Source organism: Brassica oleracea, chromosome C2, assembly GCF_000695525.1.
Source record: "Brassica oleracea var. oleracea cultivar TO1000 chromosome C2, BOL, whole genome shotgun sequence".
Classification (NCBI taxonomy): Eukaryota; Viridiplantae; Streptophyta; class Magnoliopsida; order Brassicales; family Brassicaceae; genus Brassica; species Brassica oleracea.
In genome coordinates, this window is record NC_027749.1 from 45,759,739 (window position 1) to 45,779,599 (window position 19,861).

The following is a 19,861-nucleotide window of genomic DNA, read 5'->3' on the forward strand; positions in this document are numbered from 1 at the left end:
ATTCTTGTTAACATCACAGTGGACCCAAAACTTCCAAAATGTGCAATTTAACCCTTGAATATCGCCCCAAACTTCCAAATGAGCATTCCAACCCCTATGATATGCAAATGAGTATGCAAATGCAACACAAAGACTTAAATGCAACCTAAAATGATCATAATAAGCTAAAAAATGAATCTAAAACTTATGAAAATCATGAGATATCAATTACAACCTATAAACAGTATTTGTAATGAATTTTTTGCAGCCGAGAATCTGACGTTGCCGTATCTAACACCGTACTTGGATTCGGTTGGAGCTAATTATCGGCATGGGGCTAATTTTGCGACTGGCGGCTCTTGCATCCGCCCCACCGTTGCTTTGTTTTAGTCAGTTCCATCTTGGAACTCAAGTGTCTCAGTTCATTCACTTCAAGACTCGTACATTGTCTCTTTACAACCAAACCAATGGTGAGTTAAACCGGTTGAGCATTCCAATTACCAAACCGGAGTTGAAAATGATTTCCTATTTGTGAAACAGGAAAAACTCCATTCTGCAAAGGAGTCCTTGCACGGCCTAAAGATTTCTCAAAGGCTCTTTATATTTTCGATATCGGTCAGAATGATCTCGCCATCGGGTTCCAAAACATGACAGAGGAACAACTCAAAGCAACTATACCGGCAATCATCGAAAGCTTCACTACTGCTATAAAAAGTAAGTAACAAAATGAACGGTATGGTTATCATAAAGTTTAATATTACTCATCTAAACTTTTAATGACATCATACTTTATAGTTTATACTGATTGGTATATATTTCTTTAGTTGCTGTACAAAGAAGGAGCAAGATTCTTCTCAATTCACAACACCGGACCAACGGGCTGTTTACCCTATCTTCTGAAATCATTTCCGGCTACACCGCGAGATCAGTATGGTTGCTTGAAGCCTCTAAACAATGTGGCAATTGAGTTCAACAAACAACTCAAGCAGAAAATCTCTGAACTGAACAAAGAGTTACCTTATTCTCTCTTAACTTATGTTGATCTCTACTCAGCCAAAAGCCATTTGATCACCAAAGCAAAGAATCTTGGTAAATACTAAACTCAAATTTCATTAGACCAAACCTTCCCAATTACCCGGTCCTCCTTAGCTTCATTAACATATCTCATTATCTTCTCTAATTTCAGGTTTTGTTGATCCTTTTGATTATTGTTGCGTTGGGGCAGTCGGACGTGGAATGGGATGCGGAAAGACAATATTTCCAAATGGAACAGAACTTTATAGTTCTTCGTGCCAAAACCGAAAAAATTTCATAAGCTGAGATGGTATACATTACTCGGAAACCGCGAATATGCTAGTCGCAATTCATTCATATAATAAAAGAACGAAAATTATATTTACAAAAAGGAAAGAAAGCATATTTAATGAAAATATATTACATATAATTTGATTTAAAAAAAGGAAAGTTCACAAAAACAGTTTTGATGTTAAAAAGATAATCATCTTTTTAAAACAGAATACTCTCTCCGTTCCACAAAGATATACTTTTTAGTATTTTTACACATATTAAGAAAACACATAATAAATGTATCGTTTTCTGTAAATTTTAGTTTTCAATAACTTTTAACCAATATTAATTCAATAAAGTCAATTAATTTTCTTGAAGTTTACAATTTTTTCATAGAAAACACAAAAAATATATCTTTCTCAAAACAAACTTTTTTTCTAAAAAATTTATCGTTAAGGAACGGAGGGAGTGTTATTTAGTACTTCCTCTGTTTCAATTTTCTTTTTGTCACCACTTCTTCTGTTTCAATATATATGATGTTTTAGATTTTTTTTTTTTTCATAATTAAATTTTGTTTTCGTCAATTGTATTTGTTTCTTTCTATTTATAATTAAATAAATTGATTTTTAATTATATTTTAATGATATTTCTGATAAAAAAGATACTTCCTCCATTTCAAATAGATGTTTTCATGAAGTTTTTGAAGTTTCAAAATAGACTATGTTTTTATATTTCAATGTGACTTTTAACTTTATCAAAAACTGTGTAACCAATGATATTTTGTATTTTATTTTGTAATTGGTTGAATAATTTTAAATTTATATTTAATGATACTTTTTAAATGAAAAATAAGTTTCTTAATTGTTGTGCATTAGCGTAAAACTTCATGTATTTTGAAATATAATGATTAGTTTTCTTAATATTTGTTCATGTGTAAAACATTATATAATATGAAACATTATCATTATTCAATATTCTCTCCATTTCTAAATATAAGATGTTTAAAGAGTTTTTGATGTTTTAATGTGTAAGATGTTCCATAAATAATCTTTTAACATTGTTAAAATTTGTGTAACCAATTATATTTACTAGTCTATTTTGTAATTGATTGAATAGTTTATAATTATAGTTTTATGTCCTATTAGATTAAAAAATAATTTTTTTAATATGCATGTTTTAGATGAAACATTTTATATTTAGGAACGGATAGAATAACTTTTGGGTTAATCTTTTTTGTTCTTTATTTTCTTTTAACTCAAAGCAACTATACCGGCAATCATCTGAAGCTTCACTACTGCTATGAATAGATGTTTCAAAATTATTTTCCAATTAGAAAGATATATAATATAGGCAAAAAACCCACCAAACTGAACCACATATATAGGTAAAAAAAAATTCCATCGTAAAACTAAAATCCAAAAAGCTTATTGATTTTCTTGGTCAAACAAGCATCTTTAAATCTTTTTAAAGGTTCTCTGAAATTACATTTTTATCAAATTACTTTTCTTTCTGTTTACACTTCCGATCAGTAAGACATGAGGTACGTGTGATTCAGTCTGGTTGGTGTATAATCCACAAAAAAAAGTTTCGTGTGATTTGTGATCTAAGATTATAAAAGTCATCATCTTTTAGTTAGTTTACTAGTGGGTTTTGCAATAGAAGATCACTTTCATGTATGTATAGTGGTTAAGAGCTAAGAGTTAAGTTCCCAGAGGAAAAGCTCGAATCTTGTGATCGTTCAGTTATAGAGAAATTGTATTATGCTTTGTGACGAGTAGAAGGTTATTTCACAAATCTTAAAACTTACAAAGGAATCATCTTTCACTTGATTGATACAATCCTTTTCAAAGTTTGCATTTTGATGTACTTCAGTGTTTCTTGAAACTCATCACGGAGAATTTATAATTTTTTTTTTTTTTGGTGATGGATTTCTTGTGTAATTAGGTGGCAACACAGTATAGTTATGAGGTTGTTTTGTCATGTGTGCAGTCATAACCCGGAGGTTCTTTGGGCTCAGCGGTCTGATAAGGTTTACCTAACCGTCGCCTTACCTGATGCAAAGGACATTTCAGTCAAATGTGAGCCTCAGGGCCTATTCACTTTCTCTGCTCTTGGCACCCTAGGCAAGCTCTTTGAGTTCAGCTTGGAGCTATATGGGAAGGTTGTGCCAGTAAGTGCCCATTTCTTCTCTCTTTAAATCATAAGAACTAGCACATACTTGTTTTTACAAGTTATTCCTATGCTATGTATGATGCAGGAGTATAGGAAGAACGTTACAAACTGGAACCTCTTACATCAAAGTAGACTGGAACAAATGGTGTGATGAGGATGAGGAGGTCAACTGTAAGTCGTTACAAACTTATTGTGCATACAAGTGATCTTAGTTTTCTCTAGTCTCCTTTGAGAAAGGCATATAAAAATCTAAAGTATTCTCATCTCCTTGGTCATAAGTTGTTTCTAACTATAGAATCTCTATTTTTGCTTCTTTTTTGCAGCTGAGACAGCCTGATGATGAGAGTGCAGTAAGTGCTTTTTCAGAATTGCTTTGGTTCTTTCTATTGTTGTTTAGCTTAAGCCACTCTGATTGATAATCTTTCCTCTTTATTTTTATAGTTTGTTGATGAAGATTGTGAGAGCAGTGATGATGATGAATTGCTTTGTAAGTTTCAACAACCTTAATCTTCTTACTTTTAAGGTTTTACAAATTTAATATTTTTTTTCTTAAGGATTTTATATTGGGTAACACCATTGCACATATATTTTAGAGAAAAGTCCTTAACTATTTAAAAAGCAAAAAATATATATATTATATAGCTAAAGACTCCAATGGTGGGTAACACCATTGGAGTTGCTCTCATATATCTATAGGAATTTTAATGTTTGTGCCAATTCTTTTGCAAAATTGTCTAGAACGTGAATTTTATTATTTTCCTCTAGAAGACAGAAGATCATTATTCTTTGGAACAAATTTTCTTCGGACCAATATTTGTTTTAATTAAATGCTGGCTAGTTGACAAAAAAATAAACAATGCATTGTAGTACTGTAAATTATTATGGATGAAACGTATTGAGGAAATATTTTTAACCAAAACACATTCTTACTTTTATTTTCGAGGCAAGAAATGCTAGATAGGTGTATATACACTGTCTGATACCAAAGGACCATTAACTTTTTCTGTTTCTTTAACACAATTTTGCTCATGAATAATACTTTTTTATCAGAAATCGGAATCTTTTTGGATCAAACACTATAAATTAGAATCTTAGACTTGGCCCATTGATCGGTCAAAAAGATAGTATTCTAAGTGTATGTTCCAAAAACTTCAAATCTCTAGAATGTCACCCTCTTGAGAAATAATTGAAGTAAAAAAAAATCAGAGTTTAAAACACATGTTATCATAGTCTTGTTTTAATCATCCATTAACAATTTGTAACTCAATGTTCGAGAGACATTATTTTAATAACATAATTAATTACTTGATGTTTGTATTTGTGTTTATATATTTTTTCCATGCAATCACTTGGTATTCCCTTAGGTACCGGTTCTTGTTTATAAGAAAACTCGATGGAAATCAAGTAGTATTCACACACAACGTGCACACATATGCTAGTAGCATCTTAATATCGTTCAAGACACATGAGAAGTACAATTGTGATTCTTTTTTTTACCATAAGAAGCGACCCCACCGCAGGCATCCACTTCAATTTGTGTTTGTTTGTTTTTGTAATAATCTTATCAAAACATTTTTTATAAAAAAAAATAATCTTATCAAAACTCTAAACGGTCATATCAGAGAATGGTCAGCTTTGGTTTTCTTCTCATTCTTCTATATATTCATCTATAAATACCTTCTCACACCTTCTCCATTCTGCACACACATCTATAATACAAAAAGGATCATCAAAACAGTTGTTTAAACTCTCTCATCTCTCAAGTTGCTACGTTTTTGTTTGTATTTTCCGATACGTACCATGGATTGCAGATCATCTATGGAGTCATCGGAAACCCTAAGGTAACCTATCTTCCATCGTACGTGTATTATATTATATCAAGCGTTTATATGAAAATATCGAAAAGAACTCATGGAGGGTGTCATCCAGTATCACACCCAAATTCTATAATCAATTGATGAAAAATAAGAAATAAAGTTTTTCTTAAATTATAGTTTTTATACATATGTACACGCACGTGCAGGAACAAGTGCGCAGCTTGTTATAAACAATTCAACAAATTAGAACATTTAGTGGAGCACATGAAGATCTCGTATCACTCCGGTCATGAGCCTATGTGTGGCGTTTGCAAGAAACATTGCCGATCTTTTGAGTCCCTCCGGGAACATCTCATAGGTAAATGATAAGCTATATATATTAAGAGAAATATATCGTTTTATATATTCACGACGCATATGTGTATTTATTTTTTATTGTGCTATATTATTAGGGCCATTGCCAAAACAAGAATGCAAGAACATTTTCAGCTTTCGCGGATGCAGATTCTGCTTGATGATCCTCGAAACCCCGAACGCTCGTAGGATCCATCAAGAGAGATGCCAATTTTCGAGCGTCAATGCTGTAATCTTTTCTTCTAATATTTGCGCAAATTAAAATTGTTAATAATCAACCGCATAACAATATATTCTTACATATTTTCTATGTATCAGGGATTGACGACTCGTATGGCGGCCTTAGGCGTAAGAGATAAGGCCATGATCGACTACACGTCGTCTAGATCCCCAAAAGTGGTTGCACTCTCTTGCAAGATGGTAGGAGGGGGAAGCGACGGGTCGCTGGATCTATGCGCAAGGGTTTGCATAACGGATGAGAGCGACAACGTTGTTTTCCATACGTACGTGAAACCGTCAATGCCCGTGACGAACTATAGGTATGAGAAGACCGGCATACGTCCGGAGAATCTAAGGGACGCAATGCCCTTGAAACATGCACAAAGAAAGATTCAAGAGTTTCTTTGTAATGGAGAACCCATGTGGAAGATTCGTCCAAGAGGTGGGAAAGGGAGGATTCTCGTGGGACATGGCCTCGATCACGATCTTGACCGCCTTCAACTTGAATATCCTTCTTCCATGATAAGGTGGCATTTCTATAAAGAAAAAAAAAATATAAAGAGGATATATACGTATATAACTAGATTCCTTTAGTGTTACTTGAAATCTTTCAATATAGCCCATGATTTTATGTGTGTTTTTTATATGACGGGATTTTGTATCATTTTATTGCTGTATGTAGGGATACTGCGAAATACCCTCCGTTGATGAAAACAAGCAAGCTGAGCAATTCCCTCAAGTACTTGACCCAAGCCTATCTCGGGTAATATATCTAATTTTGTTTTTGTAATAATATTTTCGAACCTAACACATTAATTTGGAAAATGATTATAGATGCATGCATACATTACCTATATTGATACACATATATATCATAATAGGTGGGTATTGATGTTTGTATGGGCTTAAATGGGAGGGCTTCAAAACGTAAGATTTACATGTTTTCAAATATATTCATTTCAAAATTTACACATAAACATATATACTTTGTGTGATTAGAACTATCATTGAAGTAAATAAAATGAAATCATTATAACAAAAAGGAATTTACATGGTTAGAAATTTTACTTTACCCTAGATACTTAATACTTATTAGCGTAGATTTTCCTTACATCAACCTGTTTATTTCATTTTCTTTTCTTTTTAACGCAAATATATAGTTCCAATAGTATTTACCCTTGTTTTCTGTATGTAAAATTTTAGGGATGAGTAGTGTGTATGCCTCATACCATATGTTCCATATATAATCTATGTTCGTGTCTACCAACCGTATAAGTAATCTAAAACACTTGAGATCAATTATATACACATTAATTGTCTAATGTTCAAGAATCAAGACCATATATTAATGACGATTATTGATGTGCTTATAGGTATGATGTTCATGTTGGGATACAAGACCCATACGAAGATTGTGTAGCGACGATGAGGCTTTACACGAGAATGAGATATCAGAAACACAAGATTGAAGCTTATCCTTTAGCTGCCGACGCGCACAACCGTAGCAATCAAGTGGCTTGGAGGCAGAACGAGTTCGAGAGGATGTCTCCTGATGAAATGCTTTCCATCTCTCGATCCGACTACTGTTGCTGGTGCTTGGACTCCCTCGCCTGATTTCTAAAACTATGGGGTTAAGTTGAGGAATTTCACATAATAACTTCGTAAACTTTTTCAAGATATTAAATTTAGTAGCGTAATGTCGAATAAGAATCAGTTGTTATTTTTAATATATACTAGTATCTAAATTTTATAGTATGTGTCGTGTGAGACGCATAAATTGTTACTGTACTTGTAATAATGCATTGCTTTTCAATGATTAATTACTTTTAGTTTAAAATTAATTACTAATTAGTACTTGTACATCTCTGTTTGTTTTAGACTTTTAATCCATAAAAAAATTATGCAAAATTTCTATTTTTTGAAACACACATAATACAATAGTAAGTAGTAAGACATTTTTTTCTCAAACACGGTATGCATTAAAAATATGGTTATTAACATGAATAGGTAATCGCACGGGAACTCATTTTATAAAGAAAAATATGCCACATTTTATATAACTATTTAGGAAAAATACAAGTGTAACATAATTTTCTTCTATGCAGTTTTATTCATTTACTGATAATACTTAAAATATATATTTTGTTTATAGGTTGGTTGTAATAAAATTATAAATATGTCAATACCAAATAAGATATATGTCTTGTTATCCGTTTGACTAATTTATTTAGAAATATCGAAACCAACTGAATATTTGAAACTAATTAAAAAATAAACACATTCTAATATTACCATTTACTAAATTAATAAGGTAATTTATAACGATAACTCAAATATTCATGATTTATTTGAAACCATGTAAGACGTATGTGGTCAAAAATATGATTTGATGGTAATTTTTAGATATCTTCTTCCTTAACATATCACACATACATTTATCTACTTTTTCATTTGTATCTTCTATAAAGTAAATTATTTTCAAAGAATTACATACTTACAAATTAAAGAAAAGAGATTTTGGTATAACAATACACAAATTGAAAGGATCTTAAATTGTTTGTGACAATGTAAATATCATTATTTTTGATATATCAAGAAATTCAAAATTTCATCAAAAAAATATATAAGAGACACTTATTAAGATATTTTAACAATTTTTAAAAATAATTATTTTATGATAATAAGACACAACTTTTAAAACTAATAATTATATAAAGACAATTATTGTAAATAAAATTCTTTAAGACACTTTTCCAATAGTTGCATGTTGGAAGAACAAAAATAATATTAGTTTTTTATGAAGACACAACTGTTTAAACTAATAATTATAGAAATACATTTATTTGGATATTTTAACTACTTTAATTTTTTTATTCAATAGTTGCATGTTGGAAAAACAAAACTAATATTCTCCTTTTAATGAAAAGACACAATTCTTAACATTATGTGAAAATAATTTGTGTTTTATAATAAGAAGATACAATCTTAAAACTAATAATTATACACTTATTGAGATATTTTAATTACTTAAAAAAAGTCTCAATAATTGCATATTGAAAAAACAAAACAATGTGTGCTTTTCAATGAAAACACACAACTCTTACCATTATGTTTAAGAATATTTTTCTTTTTACAATGAGAAGATACAACTCTTAAAAGTAATAATTGTAGAAATACACTTAATGAAATATTTTAAATACTTTCTAAAAATATCCGATAGTTACATGTTGGAAAAAAATAATGTTAGTTCTTTATGAAAAGTCACAACTTTAACATTAAATGAGAATCCTATTATTATTTTTTATGAAAGACAAAAATTTTAACATTAAATGAGATTTGAAATAATTCATATTTTATAATGAAAATACGCAACTCTTAAAACTAATAATTGTAGATATACACTTAGTGGGATATTTAATTTAAACTTCTTTAAAAACAAATTCTCAATAGTTGCATGATGAAAAAGACCTAATTTCAGTTTTAAAGAAAATACTTAAACTCTTAAAATTTTGTTTTAAAATCATTTATTTTTAATTGTGAGAAGATATAAACTCTTAAAACCAATAATTGTAGAAAGACACTTAGTGAAATATTTTAAAAATATTTTCTAAAACAATTTCAATAGTTACCTGTTGGAAAAAAACAATGTCTGCTTTTTATAAAAAAAGACACAACTCTTAATATTAAAGCCATACAAATATGTTACACGCTATCAAACAACACGTGAGAAATAAATAATATGTTATTATAAATTAATTGTGCTTATTAATGCACTAATATGAAACTAACCAAGAGAATCCGGTTGTTTCTGTGTGATGCACACGCTCAAATACAAAATTTACCGGCTTTTGTGACATAATCAAACACTCTTATATAGCCAAAGTGCATGACTATATAGGGCATAAATCATGTATTAACGGAATTTTTTTTGTAAGAAATAAAAACACACTTTTTATGTAGTAGACGAATATTAAGACTAGTAACTTTATTATTTCATTTAGGATGTCTTTCTAGCCAAACACGAATGGTGCTTCAAACAATTCCTTGTTGGCAATGTTTCATTTGAATATTTTCTAACTTTTTGTAACGAGGTAAACACGAATGGTGCTTCACACAATCTTTTCTTCCTAATTATAAAATTGTGAAAGATTTACAATAAAAACTCATGGACAAAGAATATTTATAGTTTTTCAAAATCATATATGAATAATCATGTATATTTTGAAGAGACACATCATTACAAAATACATCATAATTATTGAAAGGAACTTATAACATATATTGACAATTTTTTTAAAAACTCCTATGTCTTTTACAGTGGAAATACATAACTCTTTACATTAATTGAGATTTCAAATATATTTTAAAGATGAGAAAACATATCTAAACATTTTTAACATGCATGGTAAGACATATCTAAACATTTTTCTTCAACCATTTTCAATAGTTACAGTTTTAAAAGACACAACATTTGATCATTAATTTTTTTTAATAGTTACATGTTTGAGAAGACACAATCTTTTGTTTTCAATAGTTACATAATTGAAAAGACGTAGCCTTTTAATTCCTATTATTAATATAGATTAAACTACAACATTAATAATAAAAATAACAGAGTTAAGTTGGAGGGTAATTACTTTCTTGGTAAAATGGCTAAATATATTTCTTCATGTGTTATCTTTAATTAGATATGAATGTTTACAGAGTAGGATTGACTACAATACAAAGTGTCATTAAGTCAATTATATGATCATCATTCTCAGATCCATATATTAAAAACTGATAACATACGTGATGGTAATCTACTATTGTAGAATTTGGCTTAAAAAGAGATGTAGTCTAGGTAAAAGAAGCTAGTGTTACTTGTTTTGTGCTATGAAGCCTGTGATATGATACACATTGATTTCTCTTGACGATACTAGATTTCCTGCGAAAAAAAAACGAATTGTCTGACGAAGAGATACGTATATATATATATAATGTTTTAAGTACATAAAAAACTATTTCAAGTGTGGAACACAATTTGATACATTCATTACATTTTGCATGAATAGTCTTGCATGAATAGTCCTGAAACAAAATAACATATATTACAAAGTTGAGAACTATTATCTGTTAACCAATCTTTTTATGACCATTTAGTTCTTATATTGTTAATCTCAAATGTACGTATTAATTTGTTTAAGTATTATCTGTTAACAATATTTTTACGAGTTACGAGTTGCGACAGCTATGATATGTATCGACCATGTAAAATTTGTTTTCCAAAAAAAAAATTTGGAGGCAAGAGAATTTTCAGTTACTTATAACATATATGAAAAACGAAAAAGTGACTTTTTTCTTTTCCACATTTTCATTAAATTCTTTACGGTTGGTGACTACTTAATTTTGATTGTGCATGCTTATTAACTCAGCAAACTTTCCTAAAATACACAGATTTATATATGGAGCATGTGGTAGTTAATATCTTTCTTAGACGAAAAAGGAGTTTGACTTTCACAGCTTAGTAATCACACGAAAGCTTAAATTAGAAAAAGAAAACTAATTGAATATTTGATTAATCCAAGATATAATCAAGCTGAAACTCGCTTTGCATGTTCCTCGTTGCCACTGAGTTGCAAGTTAGCCTTAGAAAGATTCTCCTCTTCTTCATCTTTTGGTGTTGTCTTGTAATAACAAGCATATAGTATAAGCTGTACTGCTCCTGGTATTGTTCCTAGTCCATTTCCAATCTATAATAAAATAAACAAAACTAGTAAGTACTTCTAAACAGAAGACACTAGTGCTAAATATATAGTTAAACTTAAATGGTTTACCAAAATGAAAAGATCGAATTTAATAAGGGCATAAATAACCCAAATAACTCCGTTCATAAAGTTGGCAAGTGAGAGAGAAAACGGCATGTACTTCACACTTTTGGTCTTGATCACCTTACTCTGGATAAGTCAAAACGAAGATGTATTTTTTATTATAAAAGGTAAAAAAATATATATAAAGGTTTAGGGAAAAGAGGAAACTAAAATATCGTACCATGATGGTTAGAGGAGCAATATACATGATGCTAATAAAAATGACACAAATGATTCCAACAAAAGTAGATCTCGGGTTATGTGTGTTGAACAATAGCAATGTGCATGTGGCTACTATTCCAACAAACACCATCTCTCCTATCAGCCATATCCCCACTTTCACTTTCACCTGCACCATAAATCAATTTAATTAAACCAACTCAGAATAAATTGCATAAACTTTGTCTTGCCTATCACCATCCTAAAACCAGAATCAGTCATTGTCGACTATTGCTCGTTGCTACAGTGTCTTAGCGTTCATTTCAAGCCAGAAGACCATAATTGAATGGACTTGGCTCAGTTTTGTTTCACTTCGATTTGATTACCATTGAACCAGAGCTCAATTTTATGTTATACACAATATAAATTATGTTAGTTGTTAAATCACAGAACTCAAATATAAGATTATATACTCTCGTTTTAATTCTTTCAAAATCTTCCGTGGAATTTTATACTCAGACCAATATATTAAATAATTAACTGTTAAATATTATAACAAAAAGTTAAACATTAACCATAAATTATTACACAAAAAAACTAGCTGTATTTTGTTACCTTGTACCTATATATCTCTAGAAGAAAAAAAATACGATTCATACTAACTAGAATCTAGATGGAAACCAAAACTTAACCTGATTTGATATGGTTTTATAATTTTGGTTTTTTTGTGCATAAGAATGATCAAAAACTATGCTAAAAATTAATAGAAGAAAGAGAAATGTAAGGATACTATTTTACCTTGCCTTGGGTGGGAGAAAAGTAGAAGAAGACGGAGAGATAGAAGAGCTCAATGGCCAAACCAGTGACATTAATAGTGATCACAAGAAGGCTATCTGGATGGACTATTGGTAAGCCATAAAAGACCCATAATGCGCAATTCAGCACGGTGGCTAAGTACGGGTCGGCTTTGTATTCCTCCACCTTCTTCATCTTGTATATTGTTATGAATGTTGGTCTGCATTAATTATTCATATACATTCTATCAACATTAATTGTTCAATATTTCAAACTATGGTATGTATGTTAGTGTTAGCTATGTGTGAGGGATTAATGATTACATGGGAGAGAGGAACAAGAACAAGGAGATGATATTTCCTGCGACAATTAACAAATAATTTATAATATAATAGCAAAAAATATTAGAAATTCTTTAAATGTAGTTCGTACACAATTCAAACCAATCTTTGTATGTATTTTGTGCTTACCAAAAATGCCGGCAATGTTTCTTGCAACTGTCGCGCTAACCATTTTACGTTAAAAGCAAATTCTAAATGATAAGAAGTAAGAACACAAGAGAAGAGAGATGTGAATATGTGTGTGTGGGTTTGCTTATATTTATAGAAACACGATGAGACGTTGGTATAAATATATGTACTGATGCATAGATAGACAAGTATGTATATATGTATTTGATGACGGAGCGAAACTCAAGAAGTTAAAGGAATTGAAATGAAAGCGACCTTGCGTTTCTCCTTCCCGTTCAAGGAAACAATCATGACACTTATCTGACTATCTTGCAATACCTTTTCGCTGGCTTATTGTTTCGGAGCCATGATTATAATAGTGCCTACCCTAATTAAAGAGAAATATACGTGTATATATCATATGCATGTGCGCATGTAAGTTATTTTAGTTGTAATAATCTTATTCACGGCCATAGTTAATTTACAAAATAACACTATTCAGAGAGATCCACGTGAGTGTAAGCGAGCAAGCTGATAGAAAACCAAATTTCTCAACATTTACTTTTTCTTCTTTTCGAACTTTTAGAACGACTAATACCAAACTTGTGTTGTCATATTAAATTATATGTTTCATATGATAGAAAAGGTAAAAGGTTTGCTAATCTTCATGGTTGCGTATCTTTCTCTTCATTTCTGTTTTAGAGATATCCCATATTTTTGGAAAATATTGGGTTAATCATTCTTTCTGTGAACTAACGTAATGTATATATAATTCCGCATAATCTATATTTTTCCTTAAAAAGTTACATATTTGATCCATCCAAAGCTTGAATAATATAAAATCATTATTAAGTTCTTATATTTTAGTAACAGCGGACAATTTATTGTTTGAAAAAGGAAAACTACTTTTTTTTTATCTCAAATATTATGCCAGTCTTGAATGAAGTCTTTGTAATACATAAAAAAAAAGAATTCAGATATTTTATATCCTAATAAATTTAAATGAGTATAAATTTTAATGGGTGAGATAAAGAATTATAGAGAATTAGTCACAACTAACAAAAGCTTCAAATGATTAATGAATTTTAAGCAAAAGGGAAATGCATTTACCTGTGTTGCGACTTGTGAGAAGGCAGACAAAGCAATGATTTTTCTCTTTTAACCAAAGCGGTGGTTTAATGGCAAGGTGTTTATCACATTAGTTATGGGATGATTTTTTCTGGGAACAAAATTATCATTATTTGGTTGTCTAGGTTTGGGTCTTGCTCCAAGTGGTTAACATGGTAAATCGTAACAGATGATCGGTCCATCCCCTGACATTAGTCAAAAAGTATTCTAAACTTAGATCAGATAGTGTGGTAACTAGTCTACTATGAACCACTAAATGCGGTTCCTCTCGGGATCGACCGGATCGGCCGATAGAATAATTATAATAAAAAAAATATTTTTTTCTTGTAGAAGAAAGCAATACAAAAGTAAAGTAAGCATGCCACTGTCGATTTCGAATTTGGATTCCGATGTAACCATTCTTCTAACGATCGTTTTCCTTCTTTACGGATTCAATGGATGAGAAAACCGCAATATATATGTGCTTTGAATTGATATTATAATGTACATATAAATTATGTGTATATATAAACACCTGGTGATGGGTAAGGTATATATACCTGCAATTAGATCACTGTTTTTTTGTGGTCAACAAAATATAATTAATTGCAAACCCTTAGCAAAAATAAAGAATTAATTAAAATCCTTTAGCAAGAACACATATATATTCAGCTTGTGAGATTATGCAACATAATATCTAATTCTCATTGCAAACTATCGGATTTGTTTGGTGCCGATAAACAAATCCCATGGACATTAATCATTAATTTGGACCTTGATCCGCAGATGCCTCCGGATTATAAATAAATATATATATATATATATATAATATACTGACATAAAAATAATAAAATAGTTATAAAACCTACATGGATTGTTAGTAAAATTACTACAATTTTTCTTTCATATTCCATCGGATAAGGAATAATAATAATTTTATTCAAGATACTTTTTTTTTTTTTGATTAACAATTTTATTCAAGATACTTCAAAACTAATTCATTTATTCTTTTTTGGTAGCTCGCTAAAACCGGAAGCTCAGTTCGATCATGCCTCTTAACGTCAGGTCCCTGTCAAGGCCTCTTTTTTTTCTTTCAAGTTTCATCATTTTAGATGCTCTGTTTAGCTTATATTCTTGGACTTCTGCTATTTGTTTCTATGTACTTCTATTAAAATGAAAAACTTGATATAATAATCTTAAGCTTTGACTGAAATCTCTTTTAGAATAAATATTCAAATAGAAAAGTTAGTTACTCTTAATTACTCTCATAAACTACTAATCAGGTGAAAACATATTTTCTTTTATCCCCTCCAATTACTGTTGAAAAGGGGAAAATGGACAAAATATTCACTCCACTTTTCTTTCTTTCCCATTTTTACCTTTTCACTCGTTTTCACTTTTTAATTTTCCTGTCATTTATTCTAAAATTACTAATCATCGCAACCTTAGTATAACAAAGAAAAATGAATAAATGAATGAATTGTGACACCATGACAGTGGTATCGGAGTCACAAAGAAGACTAATCCGTATATGGAAACTTGAAATATACTGAAATACTTTTTTTTGTTGCTAGGCAATTGAAAACATGAAATAGCATATTCTTGTGGCCAAGACACTGTATTCACCCTCTCACCATTTCCACTATAACAGTGTCACCGAACGTTTTTAGTAGGATAAAATCGGCATCACACAAATCAAATTTGTCACCCTCTTAAGATCTTTGGTTATATTACCACATTCAACACGATGAATTAACGATCTTCGGTGGTGAATTTCCCTTCGCTCATATAGTATCCAGGGGCGAAGCCACGTTCTGTAGTGTGGGGGCACGTGCACCCATAATTATATTAACATTCAAGTTTTTGTAAGTAAGACAATTAGAATTTTGTTAGTTCAGTGGATAAAAAACAGCTTGTGCACCCTCATTTTTCTAGGGTTCGATCCTTACCATATGCATTTTTATTTTTATCTGACATACATAGTGATCCACTAAATGAGTGGTCTAGATTCGCCCCTGATAGTATATAGTATAACATGATGCAGTAATTCAATATTTATGTCTCTATTTGTAAGAGATGTACCGCAGAGCTTTTGCTTTTTGTTATTTATAGACTAATTTCTTAGTGTTTCAAAACGACTATTTCTTAATATATGGACGGTTTGTAATACCCTTGTTAGCATTCATCATGTTTGGTACACAATTTTTATAGTAAGTTTTCTTACCCAAAATGATATACTTCTTTTAATTATTCAAGATATTTAAAATGTTTATAAATTGCTAAACACGTATATTATGCAGTATTTTTGTTGGTTGGTTAAATTAAATTATTTTTCATTAAACGTTAAGAGATGTTTCAAAAAATTTTAAAAATATATATTGATGTATTTCCTTAAACTAAATGCTAAAATATTACAATCAATGATTAACAACGATAGTGTAACTATTTTTGTTTTTGTATATCACTATTTGAACATGTCCAAAAATATTTCGATTTTTTAGCAGTAACATACAAATTATCCTTTTTCCTTTTGCTTTTTTGTTCTTGCTTTTATATTTTTGTCGGCCATTTCATTATTTTTTCCCATCGTGTTGGGTAGGATCATCAGTGACCCGGTTACCCGATATCGATTTTTGAAACCACCTGCTATATAACTAGGGATGTCAAGAGAAGGCTTGTCCCGTGGGCCTGGCCCGTTTGAACATGTGACGGGGTGGATTTGGGTCTAGGTATACATGACCAGCAAAAAAGCGGGCCTTATGGGACGGGGCTTGTTCGGCTCCGGGTTCAAAGCGGTACGGCCCTTATTAACCACAGGACAGCCCATAGAACCGCATCTGGAAGCTTCGACGATTCCGTTGCTTTCTTCACCTGAAAACGAAAAGAAAGAGAGAGTAAAAGGCGATGGAGCTTCGACGGCGACCGTGAGAAGAAACGGAGCTCCACCGATGGCCGTTCCTGTTCGATGTCTGACAGGCGACAATGCTTCCGCCTTCCGGTGACCACATCGTTCTCGAGCTGCATCAGCGGAGCTTCTTTACATGCATTGGTCGTCTTCCTCCAATCTTGAAAACCACTTCTGATTCAGCTCACGATTCTCTCTCATATGGCCGCTGCAACCGGTGAAGAGGTTAGTTATAAAGATCACTCCTACCATTCTAGATAATCGAATCTTCGATTCAGAACAATGAGAGAGACGTATGGCTCTTTTAGATTCGATTCAGTTTCAACTATAAAGTTTCTTTGTGTTTATTCAAGTTCTGGATTGTCAAGTTCTGCTGGTAACAGAGAAGGGAAGTGAGCCAGCTTGCCACGCGAGCGCAGTGTGTTGTTTCCTTGCAGCTTCGGAGATCCTAGGAGAAAGCAAGAAGGCTTGTCTTAGCTTCTGTTTGTCTCCTCCCGTAACAAGGTTTGTGTGTTTATTATAGATATCCAAAATTGATTCACTCAACAAGTGAACCGTGAATTGAATCACCATGTTTCTCTTATCAAGGGCGCCTCCTATGTGGGGAGTTATGAAGCATTTGAGCCAAAAGATTCCTGAAATTGCTTTTAAGAAGTCTCAAATGTATGGATACTTGCTGAGCTTATTGACTTCAACCCGGTTCGTGCCACTGATGTGAAACTCCCTGATGGTGGGAGTTTTGTGATCGCACACTCTCTTGCAGAGTCTCAGAAGGCGGTCACAGCTGCTACTAATTACAATAACAGGGTCGTTGAGTGTCGTCTTGCTTCGGTAAGTCATAGCATTAACTCAGAATTGTTTACTTAAGACTATATACATGACTCTCTCTCTGTACCATGTGTAGATCATTGATGTTTCCTGTCTCAATATTTGTTGTCTTTGATCTATTGATTTTATTAAAACTCTATGTTTTGTTCTCTTGTACATACAGAGAAGAGATCATGCGGAGTAGTAGAGATCAATTTGTCATGTTCATCAACGACTGCCCCAAGACGGTTGCTGGCGCCAAAGGAGATTGTGTGCCAAGGTTTGTGTCCTGAACTGTCTTTTCATTTTGTTTGTGTTCTGTGAACTGAACTGTCTTTTGTTTTTGTTTGTGTCCTGTGAACTGAACAAGGAAGGATTGCACGAGTACATACACCACCTGGTCGAGTAGTTTCCAGCTTCAGCCGATATAGCAGCTTTAAGGACCTCAGGTTAGTAAGCTCTTAAACGTGTGAAACTTAGATTCACTAGGTTATCGGATCACTGTCTAGTTTAGCTTGCTTTGCGTAGATGATATAGTAAATTTGAACGAGAGATTTGTGTTTGTATACTTGTATAATAATATTTGGAAATTTGAAAAAAAACAATAGTAACAAATTTTTAAAAATATATTAACAAAATTTTTTTAAAATAGACAAAATTTAGGAAACCCTAAAAAGGTTATTTCATTCAACGGCGTGAAAAAAAACACAAAACTTGAGAGAGAGAGAGACCATGGGATCAAGGAGCGAATCCGAAGATCAGTCGACGTTTGATCTGCATTACTCCCCACCAAATACTGTGGACTTTGCCACTCAGGAAGTCTTAGCTACTCTTGCTGCAGCAGATGAGGTTGCTGATCAGATCGCTTCTAAGGAAGCTGGTGTAACTCGTGCTGATGGGAAGCAGCAAGGAAGCAGAAAAAGGCTTATCAGTCTTGTCGATGATACTGATGATTACTGATGATTCTGATGTTGAAATCAGTCAACCAACCCAAAAAAACCAAGCCTCGCAGACAGACCAGTTTCAGAACAGCCACGGGGAAACCCATGTTGCAATCCAGTATAGATGGTGGCATTGGCTCGTCTGCACAGGCGTGTAGTAAGGGGAAGTCTGTTCCAATGAAGTCGGTGATTCGTGGAGGGAGAAGAAAGTCGCCTACTAAGTCGAAAAAGAAGAAGGTTTCGCCTACTCAGTCGCAAAAGAAGAAGGAGAAGGTCGCAGAGGACATACCGGAGCTTGGTGATGAACTGGATGAAGAAGAGGATGATGAGGATGAAATCGATGAAGAGGAAAGGGAAGAGAGGCAAAGATCAAATGTCTGGAAAGATTTCAAGGTGGTCGAAAAATCCAATGGAAAGTTGAAAGCTGCATGCAGTCATTGCAAGAATGAGTATGCATGGCAATCTCACTCGCATGGAACCAGTGGGTTGAGAAGACATGGTTTGAGATGTAAAATGTATCCAAGGAATCGAGGAGGGCAGCAACAACTCAATACCGAAGGGAAAGTGGTATCTCGCAAGTATGATCATATTGTGTTTAGGCAAATGGTAGCTAAGACAATAGTCCAGCATGATCTACCTTACTCGTACGTGGAGTATGAAAGAGTGAGAGACACCTGGAAGTATTTGAATGCTGATGTCCAAACCATTTGTCGAAACACAGCGAGAGCAGATGTGTATAGACTATATGAAAGCGAGAGAGACACACTCAAGATGGAATTAGCGAGTCTCCGTGGACGAGTCTCCTTCACGTCTGACTTGTGGACATCCGTGAAACGGGAAGGATACATGTGTGTGACAGCACATTACATTGATCGGAATTGGAAGTTGAACAGCAAGATCCTGACATTTTGTGCTCTACCGGTATGAGTATTGCGGTTCAACTCCTTGAGTCACTGAAAGAGTGGAGAATTGATAAGAAGGTGTTCTCAGTCACATTAGATAATGCTACAAGTAATGACTC

General features: G+C 32.3%; 4 protein-coding genes across 6 annotated transcripts in view; 3 read left to right on the plus strand and 1 right to left on the minus strand.

Annotated features, from left to right (window-relative positions):
* The first annotated feature begins 310 nt into the window (after positions 1–310).
* Positions 311–3,945, plus strand: LOC106324380 (GDSL esterase/lipase At3g27950-like). The gene is made up of 8 exons (XM_013762356.1): positions 311–449; positions 520–692; positions 804–1,068; positions 1,166–1,268; positions 3,256–3,436; positions 3,524–3,583; positions 3,762–3,788; positions 3,880–3,945. The coding sequence occupies exons 1-8, from the start codon at positions 311–313 to the stop codon at positions 3,943–3,945; spliced, it is 1,014 nt and encodes a 337-aa protein (XP_013617810.1).
* Positions 2,778–7,475, plus strand: LOC106325095 (RNA exonuclease 4-like). Of its 2 annotated transcripts, none has more exons than XM_013763120.1 (11): positions 2,778–2,806; positions 3,256–3,436; positions 3,524–3,609; positions 3,762–3,788; positions 3,880–3,925; positions 4,803–5,279; positions 5,462–5,613; positions 5,708–5,838; positions 5,928–6,355; positions 6,511–6,591; positions 7,202–7,475. In XM_013763120.1, exons 6-11 carry the CDS (start codon positions 5,239–5,241, stop codon positions 7,440–7,442), a joined length of 1,074 nt encoding a protein of 357 aa, XP_013618574.1. In that variant the 5' UTR covers positions 2,778–2,806; positions 3,256–3,436; positions 3,524–3,609; positions 3,762–3,788; positions 3,880–3,925; positions 4,803–5,238; the 3' UTR covers positions 7,443–7,475. The 2 variants fall into 2 exon arrangements, with proteins under 2 accessions (XP_013618574.1, XP_013618575.1); XM_013763121.1 differs by having other exon boundaries at positions 5,250–5,279.
* Positions 7,476–11,220: 3,745 nt separating this feature from the next.
* LOC106325799 (bidirectional sugar transporter SWEET4-like) lies at positions 11,221–13,249 on the minus strand. Of its 2 annotated transcripts, none has more exons than XM_013763847.1 (6): positions 13,102–13,249; positions 12,955–12,991; positions 12,635–12,851; positions 11,859–12,026; positions 11,645–11,764; positions 11,221–11,560 (listed from the first exon to the last, which is right to left on the minus strand). In XM_013763847.1, exons 1-6 carry the CDS (start codon positions 13,142–13,144, stop codon positions 11,402–11,404), a joined length of 744 nt encoding a protein of 247 aa, XP_013619301.1. In that variant the 5' UTR covers positions 13,145–13,249; the 3' UTR covers positions 11,221–11,401. The 2 variants fall into 2 exon arrangements, with proteins under 2 accessions (XP_013619301.1, XP_013619302.1); XM_013763848.1 differs by having other exon boundaries at positions 11,222–11,560; positions 11,859–12,020.
* A 6,514-nt stretch (positions 13,250–19,763) lies between these two features.
* Positions 19,764–19,861, plus strand: part of LOC106324381 (zinc finger BED domain-containing protein RICESLEEPER 1-like) — a 1,504-nt gene continuing 1,406 nt past the window's right edge. The window contains exon 1 of the mRNA XM_013762358.1: positions 19,764–19,851. Within this exon, the coding sequence (XP_013617812.1) occupies positions 19,764–19,851 (88 nt within the window). The remainder of the gene's footprint in view (positions 19,852–19,861) is intronic.